The following is a 17,495-nucleotide window of genomic DNA, read 5'->3' on the forward strand; positions in this document are numbered from 1 at the left end:
ATATCCATTCACCAGATAATTGCAAAGTATAACATTTGCTAGAAAAGGTAGCTTTGGAAACTCAGCCCTGACCTGTATCCTTCCTAGAGCAGAAAAACTTCATAGAGAACATCTCAAAATTACATGCATGGTCCTGAGACCCAATAATCTGTAATTGCTCTCAATATAACTCCTAAATCTGAAAATGTTCCCCAAAATGCTTCGTACTTTCTCACTCGTGTAGATCCGTCACTAGTTAATGCTATGCCTCCTAGGCTTGGCATTCAGTTATTAAGACTGGACACACTTCTCCAATAGGATCCGTCTCAGCCTGGGTCTGTTTACTTCCTCCTGGCATCATTTCCCAGGTCTGGTAACTCTGGACTCCAAGGCTCCACCAAACCCTTAGTGTTTCAACACTGGCACACACTAGCAAAATCCCTGCTGTGACTATCATCCGGATATGTTCCTGGGGCCGTGAAGCCTCTCCTCCTATGCCACGCCCTCAGACCTGCCATCCATGGACATCAGGGTCGCTCCCAAACTGTGTGATGCTCCAGGTCTAGCATCCCTGGATCTCAAAGATCCTCTCAGCCTGTAACTCGGGTTTCACTGTTTCCAAGCCTGGAACCCTTGGGAGCTTGCACGCCCCTAGCCCAGACCACGTATGTTCCAGGGAGGGTAACTCTGGAATTAGAGTGCCTCCCACTTCGGGCCATGCACAGGCTACCTCCGAAGTACCTGCCAGACCATCACCCTCTCTTCCCCACTAAGGCGCCTAGGCTCGCCCTCAGCCTCCCCCCGACGCCTGAGCCGTAAGAGGTCATCACCCCGCAGCCCGACCCCAAGACACGAGCCTCCCCGCAGCCTCCGATTCCTTAATCACCCCCCAGGCCGGAGACAGCGCGACCAATAAGGTGCCAGGTCCGCGGCCTCCCCGCCACCGACCAATCACGAGCGAGCCCCCCCGCCGTCGTCTTCCGCCAATGGGAGAAAGCCCGCGGGCCGGGCCGACCAGGCGCACGGACCCCGCGAGCGCGGCTGCGGCGAGAGCGGCGGGCCCGGCGAGAACACAACATGGCGGCGGGCAGGCCGGACCGAACCACAGCAGCGGCCGCGCGAGGGAAGTGAGGTCTCCGCCGAAGGCGGGAAGCGCGGCCCCTCCCCCCGCCGCCGCCGCTCGCCTTCCCTCCCACAGACGCTCCCGCACACTCACACGCCTCTGCTCAGGAGTCCAGGGAAGAGCAGGAGCCGCCCCCGCGCTCCTGCGGAGTCGGGCAATGCAGAGGCCTGGGCACGGCGCAGGGGAGGGGGAAGCGTGCGTCACGGAGAACGGAGCGCGCGCGAAGCGGGGGTACAAACAAGATGGCGGCCACGCCGTTTGCACCTTCTCCCCTTCCCCTCCCCCTCCCTTGGCGCCTCGACTCCCAGTGTCTCGTTATGCGCAGCTCAGTTGCTTGAAGTCTCGCGAGAATTGGGAAGGGGGCGACGACATGTGAGGCGGAATGAGATCCGGGAGCCTTCTGGCCCCGCCCTTTTGTGGGGGGCGGCTCCTGAGGCGTTGCTCGGTGACCTCCGTAGGGCGTTCTATCCTTGTGGGTGTCTGCTTTGTCGCGCACACTTTTGAATTTTAAGGAATAAATAGTTTTTTGTTTTTTTTTTTAATTTGGGACGAAAGAGAGCTGGAGGACGAAGGACGACGTGGGGATGCCAGATTAAGTGCGCCAGTAAAGAAGATAGCTACCAGTACCGTAAAAGAGGGAATTTAACACCAAAAGTGCAAGACGATATCCTCCAGAATAAAGAACGGCACTTCCCTAGAATGTCAGCTTGTAACCGTACATCGACCTGGACACAGTTTTCCTCATTTGAATGCAGAGTTGAGAGCTTCATCAAAAGTCCATTAGAAACCACAGCTACAACGAGCATTCTATCTTTTCATACTTTCTTTAATCTCTACAACCATTTAGGCCGAAGGCATTAGTATTATTTCTGTTTTACGGATGGTAAAACTGAAGCTCAAAAGGGTTAAGTAACTTGATCAAGGTCCCACAGCTAGTAAGCGTCAAAACTCAATTTGAATAGCTCCGAAACCTGTAGATAAAGTTATCAAATATTTATTGAATGGAATTATCTACAGTGAAACAGTGCGTTAAGTAGCAAACAGAAAAATGAGGCTGCTCCTGCTGGTGATCACCTTGAAGTTTATAAATGACCTTGGAGCCTTTCTGAGACTTGTTTTGTAGGGGTCCAATAAAATCAACACACATTATTTCCTTCCTTTGAGTTTGTGACTCTGGTGATAAAAGTCCTTGAGAATAGTGGAATAAACCCTTGACGTGAATTCAGGAAAACTGTTTTCAAATCCAACCTTAGTAAATCTTACTTCAGGCACTCCATAAATATTTGATAAACGACTGAACGAAACCTAACTAGCTATAAGTCACCTGACTTCACTGAGTCTCAGTGTCTTCCTTTGTAAAATGATCTAATTCCTGCCTCCTGGGAGTATCGGAGAGATTGAATGAAATAGTGCAAGGAAGAGTGCTTTGAAAATTGCAAAAGTGTCATAAAGAAGTTAGTGATGATGGTGACATTTTTCTGACATAGAAATGGCAGAAAAAATTAAAAACAGGCAGACCTAAAATAAGAAACGCTGTGTTGAGATAGTAGAAACATGAGCTTAGCTAATGGGAAAAAGCTAGGTGAGTCTTTCTACAAATAGTTATTGAGCAATTATTTCTCTTTTTTTTTTTGTTTTTTCTTCCCAAATCCCGCCAGTACATAGTTATATATTTTAGTTGTGAGTCCTTCTAGTTGTGGCATGTGGGACGCCTCCTCAGCATGGCCTGATGAGCGGTGCCATGTCCGCACCCAGGATTCAAATCTGCAAAACCCTGGGCCAGTGAAGTGGAGCACGTCAACTTAACCACTGGGCCACAGGGTCGGCCCCGAGCAATTGTTTCTTATACCATGTTTGCAAAAGAGGTGAAAAAATGCAGCACAAATCAGTGTTATTAGTTATTATTGTAATAATTAAGTATTGAGAGCCGTAGAGGCTGCAGTTAGCCTCCCTCCAAGAGCCTGGAGGTGCCCTCAGAATTAAACTATTAAGAGTCTACATACTGAGGAAATTAGCTAAGGGTGACGGTAAACATGTTTAACAGGTGGTGCTCAAGCATTGATCTGGCAGATTTGAAGTCCAGGAAGGGTGCTGGAAATACCCTTCTGTGCTAGGTGTTAACCCTTCGGTTGCTAGTTTGTGAGTAGCAGGTCTCAGGGGATGCCAAAGGAAGGGAGTTGTCAGGAGGCTGGAGACAGCAGCTATTTACCAGCTAGTATGAAAGTATTTCAATATTTTAGTGGTAAGTATTATAACTGGTAACAGTCATACTGGTGCATACAGGATAAATATTAGTCCTTGCTGTAGACTATTATCAATATTCTCTGCCCCTCCTTTTCTAACCCCCACCCCCACCCCGGCCTTTCCCTAGGAAATTATACTTCTCACCCTAATGTCATCAAGCCTGGCCTTGTTTTGATCAAGAAAATGTGAGTAGAAATGGCATGAGCCACTTCTGAGCAGGAAGGTATAGGCCATCTCATGATTCTGCCATATTATTTTTCTTCTGCCAGGAGAGTTGCATGTCCCAAATAGAGCTGCTTCTCAAGCTTTGGTCTCAGAATAAAGGTGTGCAGAGCCACAGCAGACACACATGACACGTAATGTAACGTGAGTAAGAAATAAACCTTTGTTGTTATAAGCCACTGAGATTGTTTTAGTTATTTGTTACTGCAGTGTAACCTGGCTGGCCTAAACTGACTAATACAGCCCAGAAATGAGCTCTCTCTGCGGGTAAGCCGAGAGCTTGTCTACAAACATAATCAAAATCAAACCAAGCTCTGATCCAGATCATATGGGAGGCATCTCAAGAAGGCAGATGTGATTGGAATTTAATAAACAGAAGCCTAATCAATCTTATCAACCAGTCATTCTGTAATCTGTTGGGAAAGAGATTCTGTGAACCAAAGGACTTAATTACCCGTGATAGCCCGAAACAAGGCCGTCACAGGGGCAAGCCCTGGCATAGTCCCTCTCAGCACTGTCTCGGTCCGGCCGACCTGAGCATTAGGATTTCCTGGTCCATGTTAGCCCTGTAGTAGGTGAGAATATTTCAGGCTCCTCAGCTAGGAAATGCTTCAACATGCTTTCCTGGTGTGAGTCTATGCTCACCCAGCAAATATCTTGCCTATAGGGACAGAATTTAGTGATCTGCCATCTAGAGGATCCCAGTTCCTTTTTTAAAAAAAATTTAATTATTTTATTGAGGTCATATTGGCTTATAACATTGTATAATTTCAGGTGTACAATATTCTATATCAGTTTCTGTGTAGACTGCATCGTGCTCACCACCAATAGTCTAGTTTTTGTCTGTCACCATATATATGTGCCCCTTTACTCCTTTCACCCTCCCCCTCGCCCCCTTCCCCTCTGGTAATGACTAATCTGTTCTCATCCATGTGTTTATCTACCACATATGAATGAAATCACAGGGTGTTTGTCCTCGTCTGGCTTATTTCGCTTAGCATGATACCAGCAAGGTCCATCTGTGTTGTTGCAAATGGCACCATTTTGTCTTTTTATGGCTGAGTAGTATTCCATTGCATAGTATGTACCACATCTTTATCCATTCATCAGTTGATGGGCACTTGGGTTGTTTCCACATTTTGGCTATTGTGAATAATGCTGCAATGAACATGGGGGTGCATAAATCTCTTAGAATTGTTGATTTCATGTTCTTTGGATAAATACCCAGTAGTGGGAAAGCTGGATCATATAGTATTTCTATTTTTAATTTTTTGAGACATCTCCATACTCTTTTCCATAGTGGCTGTACCAGTTTGCATTCCCACCAGCAGTGTATGAGGGCGCCCTTTTCTCTACATCCTCTCCAACATTTGTTGTTTTTTGTCTTGTTAATTATAGCCATTCTGACAGGCGTAAGGTGATAGCTCATTGTAGTTTTGATTTGCATTTCTCTAATAATTAGTAATGTTGAACATCTTTTCATGTGCCTGTTGGCCATCTTTTTTATCTTCTTTGTAAAAATGTCTGTTCATATCTTCTGTCCATTTTTTGATTGGGTTGTTTGGTTTTTTTGTTGTTGAGTTGTATGAGTTTTTTACATATTTTGGAAATTAACCCCTTGTTAAATATATGATTTGCAAATATTTTCTCCCATTTGGTGGGTTGTATTTTCGTTTTGTTCATGATTTCCTATCCCTTGCAGAAGCTTTTTAGCCTGATGTAGTCTCATCTGTTTATTTTTTTATTTTGTTTCCCTTGCCTGAGTAGACATGGTATTCAAAAACATACTACTAAGATCGATGTCAAAGAGCATACTGCCTATATTTTCTTCTAGTTTCATGGTTTCAGGTCTTACGTTCGTCTTTAATCCATTTTGAGTTAATTTTTGTATATGGTGTAAGATAATGGTCTACTTTCACTCTTTTGCATGTGGCTGTCCAATTTTCCCAACACTATTTATTAAAGAGACTTACCTTTCTCCAATGTATGTTCTTGGCTCCTTTGTCAAAGATTAACTGTCCAGAGATGTGTGGTTTTATTTCTGCGCTTTCAATTTTGTTCCATTGATCTGTGTGTCTGTTTTTCTGCCAGTACTGTGCTGTTTTGATTATTATAGCTTTGTAGTATATTTTAAAGTGAGGAATTTGATGGCTCCAGTTTTGCTCTTTTTTTCTTAGGATTGCTTTGGCTATTTGGGGTTGTTTTTTTTTTTTTTCTTTAGAGATTGGCACCTAAGCTAACAACTGTTGCCAATCTTCTTCTTTTTTCTTTTTTTTCTTCTTCTCCCCAAAGCCCCCCAGTACATAGTTGTATATTCTAGTTGTGAGTGCCTCTGGTTGTGCCATGTGGGATGCCACCTCAGTATGGCCTGATGAGCGGTGCCATGTCCATGCCCAGGATCCAAACTGGTGAAACCCTGGGCAGCCAAAGCAGAGTGTACAAACTTAACCACTTGGCCATGAGGCCAGTCCCTATTTGAGGTCTTTTGTTGTTCCATATAAATTTTAGGATTCTTTGTTCTATTTCCGTGAAGAATATCTTCAGGATTCTGATTGGGATTGCATTGAATCTGTAGATTGCTTTAGGTAATATGGACATTTTAACTATGTTTATTCTTCCCATCCATGAACATGGAATATCTTTAGAGGACCCTAGTTCTTTTGATAATTGTATTTTTCATTTACATCAATCTATTGGATTCTGGTTTATATAACTATCAGTTTCTGTGAATTTCATGAATACAAGAGCCCCCCTGGGAGATGGTTCCACTCTATGCTTACTATTAAAATCAGGCTTCTGAATTTGCAAGACTGAAGACCAGTTCTGGGATGATGGTAAATTCCTTAAGGTTATAGCACTGTAGAGGTACCTGTCTAGATGGCCAGCTGGACTACCTTAAGCTACACCCATCTATCTCATTCTGTGCCTTCTTTGGTCTAAAAGAAAAGCAGTAAGTGCTGAAGAGAAATACAATTCACATGCTGTGGGGGTTCAAAAAAGAGAGAGAGGGGCTGGCCTGGTGGCACAGTGGTTAAGTTCACACACTCCACTGCAGTTCAATGAACTAGGGTTCATTGGTTTGGATCCCAGGCACGGACCTATGCACTGCTTATCAAGCCATGTTGTGGTGGCATCCCACATATAAAGTAGAGGAAAATGGGCACAGATGTTAGCTCAGGGCCAATCTTCCTCAGCAAAGAGAGGAGGGCTGGCAGCAGATGTTAGCTCAGGGCTAATCTTCCTTAAAAGAAGGAAAAAAAAGGGAAAGTTTACTTTCCCTTATTATGAAATAGGATAGGAGTTCAGGAAAGATTCACAAGGATGTGATATTTGAACTGCGTCTTGAAAAATGAGTAGAATTAGGAGAAGAGCATGCTATGTGTAGGTGGCCACTAGAGCAAATATAAGAAGCCAGGGACCAATCGGGGGAATATAGAGTAAGAGGAAAAGGAAGAATTGTGTGAAAAGATATATTAAGGTCAGATTAAGCCTCTTGGGTTTTATTTTCTACTACGGAGAGCTAATGGTGGAAGTTTTTTGGTTTTGTTTTGCCATTTTTAAGTGTCCAGTTCAGTGGCATTAAGCACAGTCACATTGTTGTGCAACCATCACCACTATCCATCTCCAGAATTTTTTCATCATCACATGCTGAAACTCTGTACCCATTAAACAGTAACTCCCCATCCTCCCCTCCCCTAGCTCTTGGTAACCACTGTTCTATTTTCTGCCTCTATCAATTTGACTATTCTAGATATCTCATATAAGTGGAATCATACAACATTTGTTCTTTTGTGTCTGGCTTATTTCACTTAGCATAATGTGTGCAAGGTTCATTCATGTCGTAGCATGTACCAAAATTTCATTTCTTTTCATGGCTGAATATAGTATTCCATTGTGTGTATATACCACATTTTGTTTATCTGTTCATCCGTTGATGGACATTTGGGTTGTTTCCATCTTTTAGCTATTGTGAATTATGCTGCTGTGAACATGGTGTACAAATATTTGTTTTGAGTCCCTGCTTTCAATTCTTTTGGGTATACACCCAGAAGTGAAATTGCTGGATCATACAGTAATTCTATGTTTCGTTTTTTGACCACACTGTTTTCCACAGCAACTACACCACTTTACATTCTCAATGATAGAAGTTTTACAAAGGGGAGTGACATGGTCAAAGCTGTGTTTAAAGACAATCTGGCAGAGAGCATAGGACAGAATAGGATTTCAGAATGACCAATTGAAGAATTCCACAATAGTTCAGGCAAGATGTAATGAGGGGCTGAGCACATCAGTAACAATGAGAACAGGGAAGAGGATGACTCCAGAGCATGGAGAAGTCATTAGTTCAGGTTTGGACTGTAGAGTTTGAATTACAAGTGGGACATTGTAACCTGGAAATTGTCTTGCCTGCTCAACACCCTTACCCTTTCAAATGGTAGTAGCACTCTACTTTTTTCCTTTTTAGATTGTAGAATCATCCTTCTTCTGTACATAGTGCTGAGCGGGGAAGGTGTGTGGCTGTGAGAATGCGCTTCTCAGATCTCCAGCTGGGGGAATGCACCAACAGCTCAGCTGCTGAGCTCTGAAGTCCATGCTCAGCTTTGAAATCCCTTGCCCTTCACTCCCAGGCCTCACTTCCCACAGGCTGCTCCTGGCCAGCGACTGAGCACAGAAGGGACTTTAGGACAGGCTTTTTCCTGGGATAAGTGCTACTCTTCTCATGGACAACTTTGGCTCAAAGACTCCTCAGTGGCCTTGCCAAATTCTCCTTAGAGCTGCACTGTGGTCTAAGACGCTTCCACCTAGAACTCCTTCCTTCTCGCTCCTTCACTTAGAGTCAGACCTGCATCACTATCCAGTGGTCCTCTCAGTCTCTCCCAGCTCCTGCCCCATTTTCTTCCACAGGTGTTTTCCATAATAAATTGCTTGCATTTAATCTGTCGTGGTCTCTGATTTTCTGAGGATCTGAACTGACAGGAGGGTAGGGAACGTCAGATACTTCATGTTGTAGTATCTCTTCTATACCACATCAGCCATAGGGGTAGGCATACAACCCAATGTGACCAATCATAATGATCCCCACATCTTGGCCCAGTGCCTCCTCAGAGTCTCTCAGCATCACTTGGCTCCCAGACCACTAGCCACTTGGTCCACCTCAACCACAGACAAGGTTGACCAACTCTGAATGAGGCCTCCCAGTTCTGCTGCCTGAGGCCAACTAGTTGTGAACATGGATTCTATGGCTTCTGCAGCTTCCAGACTCTGATGACACACCACCTCACGGAGCACAAGCTCTCACTTCCTGAGCAGCTGCTGAAGGGGCCAGTGAAGCACCCTAGAAGTCTAGGGGATTTAACTAGCCATAGGGCAAACTGATCGATGGGAGACAAGACAGGAAACAGCAGATAGAACAATCCACTCTCCCTTCCTTCCTCTGATGGACTGTTTCAAAGTATAATTTTGCTATACAACCTCTCTAGAAACATTCTGCATGGCCAAGCGGGTGGACCCATAAAGAGACTACTCATTATGAAGAAGTAGCAGCAAACATTTCCTTGCATTACTTGCCATCTTTTCCTGCTTCCCCGTCCCCTCATTCTCACTGCTCTAGGATTGTGCCTCCCACGTAAGGCTTTAGCACTTAACCCCTTCTTCAAGTTTGTGTTCTAGAAATCCTTGCTAAGACAGGTCACAGTTTCTGAACAGATGGGCACATGACCCAAACTAAGCTAAGCAAAGCCTTCCTAAAGATATGAAATATAGATATGGGAGAGACAGGACTTTCCTTCTGAAGGTCTGAGCTATGAGAATCTGTGGGTGGCCATCATTTCTGCTTCATGGAGACAGCCTGCCTAAGCACGAAGGCATCACAGAGAAAGAGACGGACACAGAGCCCTGACAGCCTTTGAGCACCTAGATCCAACTCTCCCCAATATGTATTAACTGTTTTGTCATTTCTTTATCTCTCTGAAAACCAGTTTTCCCAATCGAAATCAAGAAAACATGGTCACCCATAGATCCCAAGTCACCTCTGTTCAAGAGATCAGCCAGGTGACTTTTAGGCTCAATTTTTGAACTCCTGGGAGAAAGAGCTGCTGCTTGGGCTGGCTTTGGCCAGGTGTCCGCCCCTGAACCAATCAACCTTAATGTGGAGGGGGGCATAGGGTCATCTGTAAATGTGGTGGTGTCCACTGTAACCCTGTGAATAACGGTATGATAGCAAGCTGCAGGATAGAGTAACACTTCCCAGAAAAGTGGGAGTAGAGAGTTGGGCAGATCAAACAATGGCTGCTCATTCCCAGAGAATAAATAAGTGGAGAGAGGGTAAACAGAAGAGGTCAGAGGACAGATGCTATCTGACCCAATGCCACCTTACACTTTGTCTAAACCAATGCTATCCAAGAACTTTCTGCAATGATGGAAATTTTTTACATCTGTGCTGTTCAGTATAGCGGCCACCAGCCACATGTGGCTATTGAGCACTTGAAGATGGTTAGTGCAACTGAGAAACTGAATTTTTAATTTCATTGTATTTTAATTTAAATTTAAATAGCTACATGTTGTGAATGCATATTGGACAGCACAGATCTAGACTATTGGTCTGCTTGGAAAGGCAGCATGGAGTATTGGCCATAGCATGGGCTTTGGAGTCAGCCTGATCTGGGTTCAAGTCCCTGCTCTACTACTTAGTGGTATAAATTGAACAGCTTATTTAACCACTCTGAGCTGTAGAGTGAAAGATGCAAAGAAGAGTAAATGATATGTGATACCAAAAAGAGAGATAAGGGCAAAAGATCTTCAAAAGGACAAAGAGTCAGTTGGATTTGGCAATTAGGAGACTAGGAGTGAATTAAGACAGAGAAGTATTAAAAGTGTGATGGGGTAAAACCCAGAGCATCAATTTACCTGTCTTTTGGACATCTGCTAAGTCTGTCTCTTCTGGAGGAGGATCCCAGGCAGGGAGAGATAGGGAACACAAGCATTTCTCTTAATCCTGATGGCCACACACAGAGCTGAGAACTCAAAGCATGTCCTGAAGGTAGGGCTCCAAGGCCAAGCCAGAAAAACAGAATCAGAAACACTGTCAGTTGTGAGGTCTAGAGCCAAAGACGGGGTTGCCTAGACCAAGGAAGACACAAGGAAAGAACACCTCATGGATATACTCTCATTATATTTCACTTACTGTGTGACTAGATTGTGAGTCCTTCAAGGTTGAAGGCCTTGTTCATCACAGTGTCCCCAGCACCTAGTAAGTTCCTAGCACCATAGTAGGTGCTTAATTAACATCTATAGAATGAATGAATGCAAGTCAGTGAGTCCACTCCTTGGTGCATGGTAGACCTCTAAAAATGTTAGTTAAGTTATCAGAGGGAGAAAACTGCAGTGAGAAGGTGCTAGGGAATCCTTCTTGGCTTGGAAACCATTTTAAGGTCCTTAGCATATTGCCTGGCACAGAGGACTTGCTCAACAAATGGTCACTATGATAATTATTATTGGTGGGGAGTAAGGTTTTGCCTTAGGTGTTGATCTCATTTGATTCCTCAGTCAACTCAGTGAGATAGGTTTTATTAGACTAATGTCTACTGAGTTCATGTCTAGGCCACTTTTCTGCTTCCTGTCCCAGTCAACCATATCTACTCTGGTTTGGTTCAAGGAAGTGGAAGTTGAAATGGGGCCAAAGGGAGCTTTTTATTTGTTGGTTTGTTTTGGATTTTAAGAAGAGAAACTCTGGAGCAATTTTGTAAATTAAATATTCCATTAGACAGGCAGAAATTGACAATGCAAAAGAGAGAGAATATCTGCAGAGGTAAGTTTTGGGGTCCTTGGCACAGATTGGGGAGAGGTTGGCCTCTGATAGGATCTGGGACACTGAGACTTCCCTTCAGAGCAAAGGAAGGCAGGGAATTCGTGTACAGAAGCAGGAAAGTTAGTAAAGTTAGGATGCTTAAAATCCAGAGTTAAGTTTTGCAGCAATCGATGATGGCATGGTATAGGGCAATGTTTTTCTAGGTGCAGGGCATAACCCGTTAGTAGATCATGAAAGCATTTAGAAGTTTGCAACCAGCTTTATTTTTTAAATGGAATAGAATAGAATTGGAAATTTGAATTATAGTTATGCATTGCTTAACAACTGGGACACATTCTGAGAAATGCGTCATTAGGCAATTTTGTCACTGTGAGAACATCATAGAGTGTACTTACACAAACCTAAATGATATAGTCTACTACACACCTAGGCTATATGGGACTAATCTTGTGGGACCACCATCGTGTATGCAGTCTCTCATTGCCCATAATGTTGTTATGCAGCGCATAACTGTAATTGCACATAGCAAGGGTAAATACTATGAAAATTATGGTGAAACTTTTGTTTCAGTTATGTATACAGCTACGTCACACTGTAGTGTCACACTATAAAATTTATTTTTTATTGAGGGCACACTAAAAAATATTTAAAAGCCTTTGATCCAGGATGTGACTATGGGAAAAGTGGCTGATATCTAGAACTTTCTTTCTCTTCCAGAGTTTTCCTTGATGCTTGTAAATTGGTCTTGCTTTGTGATCAACAATAGGCATCGTAAGGGGCATGAACCTGATTCACCATGCCAGAGCTTCCTAAGCAGTGACTACAGCATATGGCTTCCATGTTGCCCCAAATTAACCTCCTAATCCTCAGGGCTACTCTTTCTTCCTGGTTTCTGCTCCTCTTATTGTCCCAAGATGACTGCCAACAGCTCCCAGGGCCTGCATACTTCCTCATTCGTGGTTAGCAAGGAAGAGACAGGCTGTGTGCCAGCCTTCTCAGCAAAAATCCTGAGATCCACTCTGATTGGACTGGTGAGTTCATATGACCCACCTGAACCAGTCATTCTGGTCAGTGGGATTGACTGGCTCAGCCCTCCTCTACCCTGATGGAGTCAGCTTCCTGAAAACACGTGGATCCTGGAAATGAAATCATGGGCTGTTGCAAAGGGAGAAATGGAGAAATGAGGTAATCAACTAATGTCCAATACACATGGCCTTTAAGGTGCCAACACTAGTTGTAAGTTTCAGTAGCATTTATGTTGGTCATTTGCCTGTTTGCTCTGAGCCCCACTCTAGCTTTTCCATGCTTTGCTTTGTGCTTGAGTGTGCTGGGCCCTGAAAACGACATTTTCAGACTCCTCTCACTAGCCAGCTTCCTGTCAGATTCAGCCACTGGGAAGTACTGGTAGGAAATTGTGTGGCGGGAGGAGAGGAAAAGCCATTTTCTCTCTGCATCTGCCAGTGGTTGTGGGCTCAGAGACCTTCACCATTTCAAGCAGTGGTGGCCTACTGCCACAGGCTCCAGCAGCATCATGGTACTGGAGGGGCAGCAGTGGGTAGCCAGAGGCTCCAGTGACCTCTGGCAGTTCTGCCAGCAGCATCATTTCAAAAAAAGCTCTCCAGCAGTGTCGACAGAAAGTACACATCTGGGTCTAATAACACCCTTCCATTTGATCCTCCACGCCTAGGAGTGAGAGAAGCTTTCTGCAGCCACCCATCTCTAGTCTACCCCGCCTTACCCTCCTTCAAGACAACATATTTCTAACCAGTTCTCTGAAACAAATTCCCTCTGTTTGAAATTCCTAGCACATTTTCTGTTTTCTTGTCTTCACCCCGACTGACACAGTGTTGCCTTGGCCATTGGACAGGCTCACTGCCGTGACTAATTTCCCAGTCGTGCTGTTTGCTGTTATGGGGCTGGGTGATGCCAAAGAGAAGCACACTAAGCTCTCTGCTGGGGCATTGGGAAAGGAGCAAGGGCAGACCCTGGAGAAAGCACAGATAAAGGCTCTTCCTCCAGAGCTTCCTCACTTAACCCTATTAGAACTGCATGACAGAGAACTCACTGCTTGACTCCACATTGTGGCCGGGAAGGATGGGCTCAGGGATGGCCAGGTGGGAGTGCAGCAATGAGTGTAGCTGGCAAAGGGGCCCAAAACAGAGGGGCCAGGAAAGGGTGTCTTTGCTGCAGAATAGTTTAGGGAGGAGGCGGGGCAGGGACTATTACCTCTGCTTCCTCTCTTTCAGAGGTGCTGATGGAGGGATAGACCGATGGTTTTCAATATTTCCTGTCATACCTTCCACCAGGTGCTCTGTAATCACAACAAGAAAACCAACTCTTCCAATGGCCTTTATCCATGCCAACACCTAAGGAACTGTTACTAAATCCTTACATCAAACCTGGCTTATTTCTATGGGCCCCTGGTGCTACCCAAGCCACTGGGGAGTAGCCAAATCTCTGTAGAGACTGGAGGGGAAGATTGTGAATGACTCCTGGAGGCCTCAAAGGGGCAGCGGTGTCAAGAACACCACTTCTCTCAGAGGTCCCTTGCCATGGCCAGTAGTGTTTTTCAAGGTGGTGTCAGGCAAATCCTGCTTAAGTGTGATCCATGATTGGAAATCTAGATCCAACTCAGCCATTAACTTGCTCTGTGATCTTGGGCAAGTCACTTAATCAAGGTCAGTCTCAATATGTCCATCTGGTTTAAAAAGAACAGAAGGATAATTCTTCTAAATTCTTTTAAAGTAGTTATTTTAAGGGGGTGTATGGGATGGGAGAAATGAGAGGTATTGCCCTCTGTCTCTCCTTCTTGCCCATCCTCCCTGGGATTCTGTGAATACCAAATAAGATAATAAGCATGAAAATGCTCTGAAAAGCACAAAGCACCGTGCAAAAGCAACGAAGTATTATTATCAACATAGTTGTTAGCTTAGAAGGATGAAGGCAGGGCACAGGCCGAGAGCCAAACAGCTGGAAGGCAAGAGATCTTAACACCAAAGAAGGAAACTTTCTTTGTTCAAATTCTTCCTGGAGTGGCACTTTCTTTGGAACAGACCTGGCACTGGGATCCTCTGAAATGCTGAAGTGGGTCCAGGAAAGTGTTAAGGGGGTAGGTAGGGCATTCAGCAGCCAAAAGATACTGGAGAAACACCAGCCCTGGTTCCTCAGTCCCTTTGTGATCCAACAAAGGATGCAATGGACAGGGGAGGCGGACTCTATCAGCAGGGCTCAGGTTCAAAGCCAGGTGTGTGTTGGATCCTCCCACAGGCTCTTTAACCAGCCACCAAGTTATTTTGGGAGCCAGGATAACTTGGACACTCTGTAACTAATACTGAACTCAGTTGCCAACAACCTAAAACCCATTCACTCTGCATGATGTTCAAAGAGAACATTGATCTGGAGAAGATCTTAGAGACGGTGTAGTCAAACTGAGGCCCAGACAGGGGGCAGAGACTTGCCACGGTAACAAGTAGGGTCAGGCTCATTGGGCTGCAAGGAACAGAAACCTACCCAATCTAGCTCAAATATAAAGGAGTTTCTTTTTTTTTCTTTTAGGATTTTATTTTTCCTTTTTCTCTCCAAATCCCCCTGGTATATAGTTATATATTTTTAGTTGTGGGTCCTTCTAGTTGTGGCATGTGGGATGCTGCCTCAGCATGGCTTGATGAGTGGTGCCATGTCCACGCCCAGGATCCGAACCAGCGAAACCCTGGGCCACAGCAGCGGAGCAGAGCCCACAAACTTAACCACTCGGCCACGGGGCGGCCCCCTAAAGGAGTTTCTTGTAAGGCCTGGAATGGAAACACCAGCAGGAAGGAAGCAGCTCTGGGACTGTTGTCTTCATTCTTCCTCTCCTCCCACCCTCTCCATCTCTGCACAGAACTGCTCCTTTCTCCTCTACCTACCCACAGACTTCTGCTTCTTCTTGGTCTCTGCTCCCTCTTATCTTGGCTCACACATGGCTTTACTGGCCAAGGTCCACTTGTCTCTGACCTCCCTACTTCAACTCCCTCTGCCACCTGACAATTTCTTTCTGTTCCTTGGTTCAAGAGAGCCTCTAATTGGTCTTTCTTGGATTGTCGTGCTAGGCCATTAGTTAGAGGTCTCCAGCTAATATATGACGTGGTAACCCTTGGCTCTAGTGCTGGCCCAATCTGCTCAAGTCTAGAGGCTGGAGGGGCCAAGTGGTCTAAAGCGTAGCCCCAGCAGGGTTTGTGGCAGCTTTTCTTCAAAGTGGATGTGAGTCTGGCAGGCTCTGTGCCACCCCTGGGACCATATGACCGCTGCCCAAGGCTCCAGATTTCTTGCTCAGAACTTTTCCCATGGAATGTGTCATTTCTTTCCTTTATTTGTGCAGCAGACCTGTCTTAATGTCTGTTAAATGTCATTCATGAAGATCTTCTTCCTTCTTTTCCTCGTCCTCCTCCCCCCTGCCCCAAGGAACATAGGGTAGAGTGAAGATAAAGGCAGCAAAATAATTAGAATATGTATTTTAGAAGAACTATAAACAAAGTAATAACAGCCACCACTTACCGAGGACGAGGACGCCGTACCCATCACTGCTGATCACTTTACATACATTTTCTCATTTAATCTTTACAGCTCCCCTGTGAAGTCAGCACCACATTTTGCACATGTGGAAATACGCTCAGAGAGGGGTGCAAAGATAATAATCAGCACAGCAGGGCTCTGATGCCAAAGCCTGCTCCATTAACCACCGTGCTACGCAGTCTTCACCATGCTGTTGGAGTAAGGAGGACCCTCCCGGCCTAGAGAGGAGGCAGGGATGACTGCTGAGAGCAGTACACTTCCAGGAGGAGGTGCTATCTGAGCAGAGCCCTGGAGTTAGAGCAAGCTTTCACTGGGCAAATGGGGTGGGGACTGAACAGCAAGATGTGAGCACTGAGGAGCACCAGAAAGGCTAGAGTAGGGGTGTGAGCAGGGGGCAGAGCCAGGAGCACATTGCACGCCCTAAGAGTGAGTGCCTCCCTAAATTTGTGCCCTAGGGCCTCCCTTTCCCCACCTTGTCCAAGCCTTGGCAGGGAGTGTGGAGTTAAGGCCATCAGGAGCACTGAGGAGAAGGATCTCGGAGAAGAAGGCAAGTTCAACAGAACTAAAGAAACGCAACTATTGCCTGGGCCTTTGTTCCCCAAATGGACTTTCAGGGCGCATGCATAGAGTTCAAAGTGAAAAATTCAAGAGGGAAGAGGATCTTTAAAACATCCATACGAACAAGCCTCCCCAGCCCAGACTCCCCACACAGCTTTCTTCCGCTTGACTTGCAGGTCTGGTCTTGGATGTCACTTCCTCTGTAGAAAGTATCTAAGCTGGCTTTAGGGCACTTGGGTTACTATTTTGTAGTTGCCTTTTGCATTGTTTGTGTCCCCCCTCCCCCGCAGGCTATGAATTCCCTGAGGGCAGGGGCTGGGTCTTGTTTACCTTCCATCCCAGTAGAGCATGTGGCTCATAGTAGCTGCTAAGAAAAGATAGGTGAAAGAATAAGAAATCGCCCCCAAGGAGCCTCTGCCAAGTCTTTCACACCACATGGATTTTTTCTTCTCCATCTCTGGGGTCCTATCAACCACAACACTTAGAATCCTATATGTGTTCGAGCCAGAAGAAATCTTAACAATCATCTAGCTATCTCCTTCCTCCTACCCCTTCATAGACAGCATGATTGAGGTTCAATTTTCACTTATTTGCCAACAATCTGGATTTTATGTCTCTAGCCACAATTTTTCCTCTGAACTCCTGCCCTAATCATCTGCTTCTGCAGTCCCTCATCCGGGATGCCCCAGAGTACCTGTATCTGAATACATCCAGAACTGGACTCAGCACCTCCCCAGGCCTGCTGCAGGCTTCCCTGACTGGGTTAACATCACCCCCAAACCTGTTGGCAGGGCCAAAATGTAAAGACCCCTCCTTGCCACCTCCTACAGCCTCCTACCACCAAACAAACACCAAGGCCAGTAGTTTCTATCACCTAAACCACAAAATCTCTTCAAATTCTCTCTGCCTCTTTATTTTAAATGCCCCACAGCTCTCAATGAACCCCTGCAAAAGTCTCCTCATTGATTCCCCTAAATCTACTCTTTCTTTGTTCCAATCCATGCTCCTCAC

General features: G+C 45.2%; 1 protein-coding gene and 1 long non-coding RNA gene across 9 annotated transcripts in view; one reads left to right on the forward strand and one right to left on the reverse strand.

The window, feature by feature from the left end:
- The window catches only part of NFYC (nuclear transcription factor Y subunit gamma), a 63,396-nt gene extending 62,060 nt beyond the window's left edge, over positions 1 to 1,336 (reverse strand). For 3 of the 8 annotated variants that reach the window (XM_044770485.2, XM_070510210.1, XM_044770481.2), the window contains exon 1: positions 1,196 to 1,336. Coding sequence is in view for 3 of the 8 variants with exons in the window: in XM_070510212.1 (XP_070366313.1) it covers positions 866 to 1,058 (193 nt within the window). In the remaining 5 variants the exon portion in view is untranslated. Of the gene's footprint in view, positions 1 to 865; positions 1,059 to 1,195 lie in introns of those variants that run through there. The other 5 variants (XM_070510212.1, XM_070510207.1, XM_070510204.1 and 2 more) reach the window with 2 other exon arrangements.
- On the forward strand, positions 1,195 to 8,494 carry LOC106823120 (uncharacterized). Its single transcript, XR_006527825.2, has 3 exons — positions 1,195 to 1,333; positions 1,658 to 3,712; positions 8,034 to 8,494. It is a non-coding gene; the product is annotated as an uncharacterized lncRNA (long non-coding RNA).
- The last annotated feature ends 9,001 nt before the right edge of the window (positions 8,495 to 17,495 follow it).

The sequence above is a fragment of the Equus asinus genome, chromosome 5, assembly GCF_041296235.1.
Source record: "Equus asinus isolate D_3611 breed Donkey chromosome 5, EquAss-T2T_v2, whole genome shotgun sequence".
Taxonomy (NCBI): domain Eukaryota; kingdom Metazoa; phylum Chordata; class Mammalia; order Perissodactyla; family Equidae; genus Equus; species Equus asinus.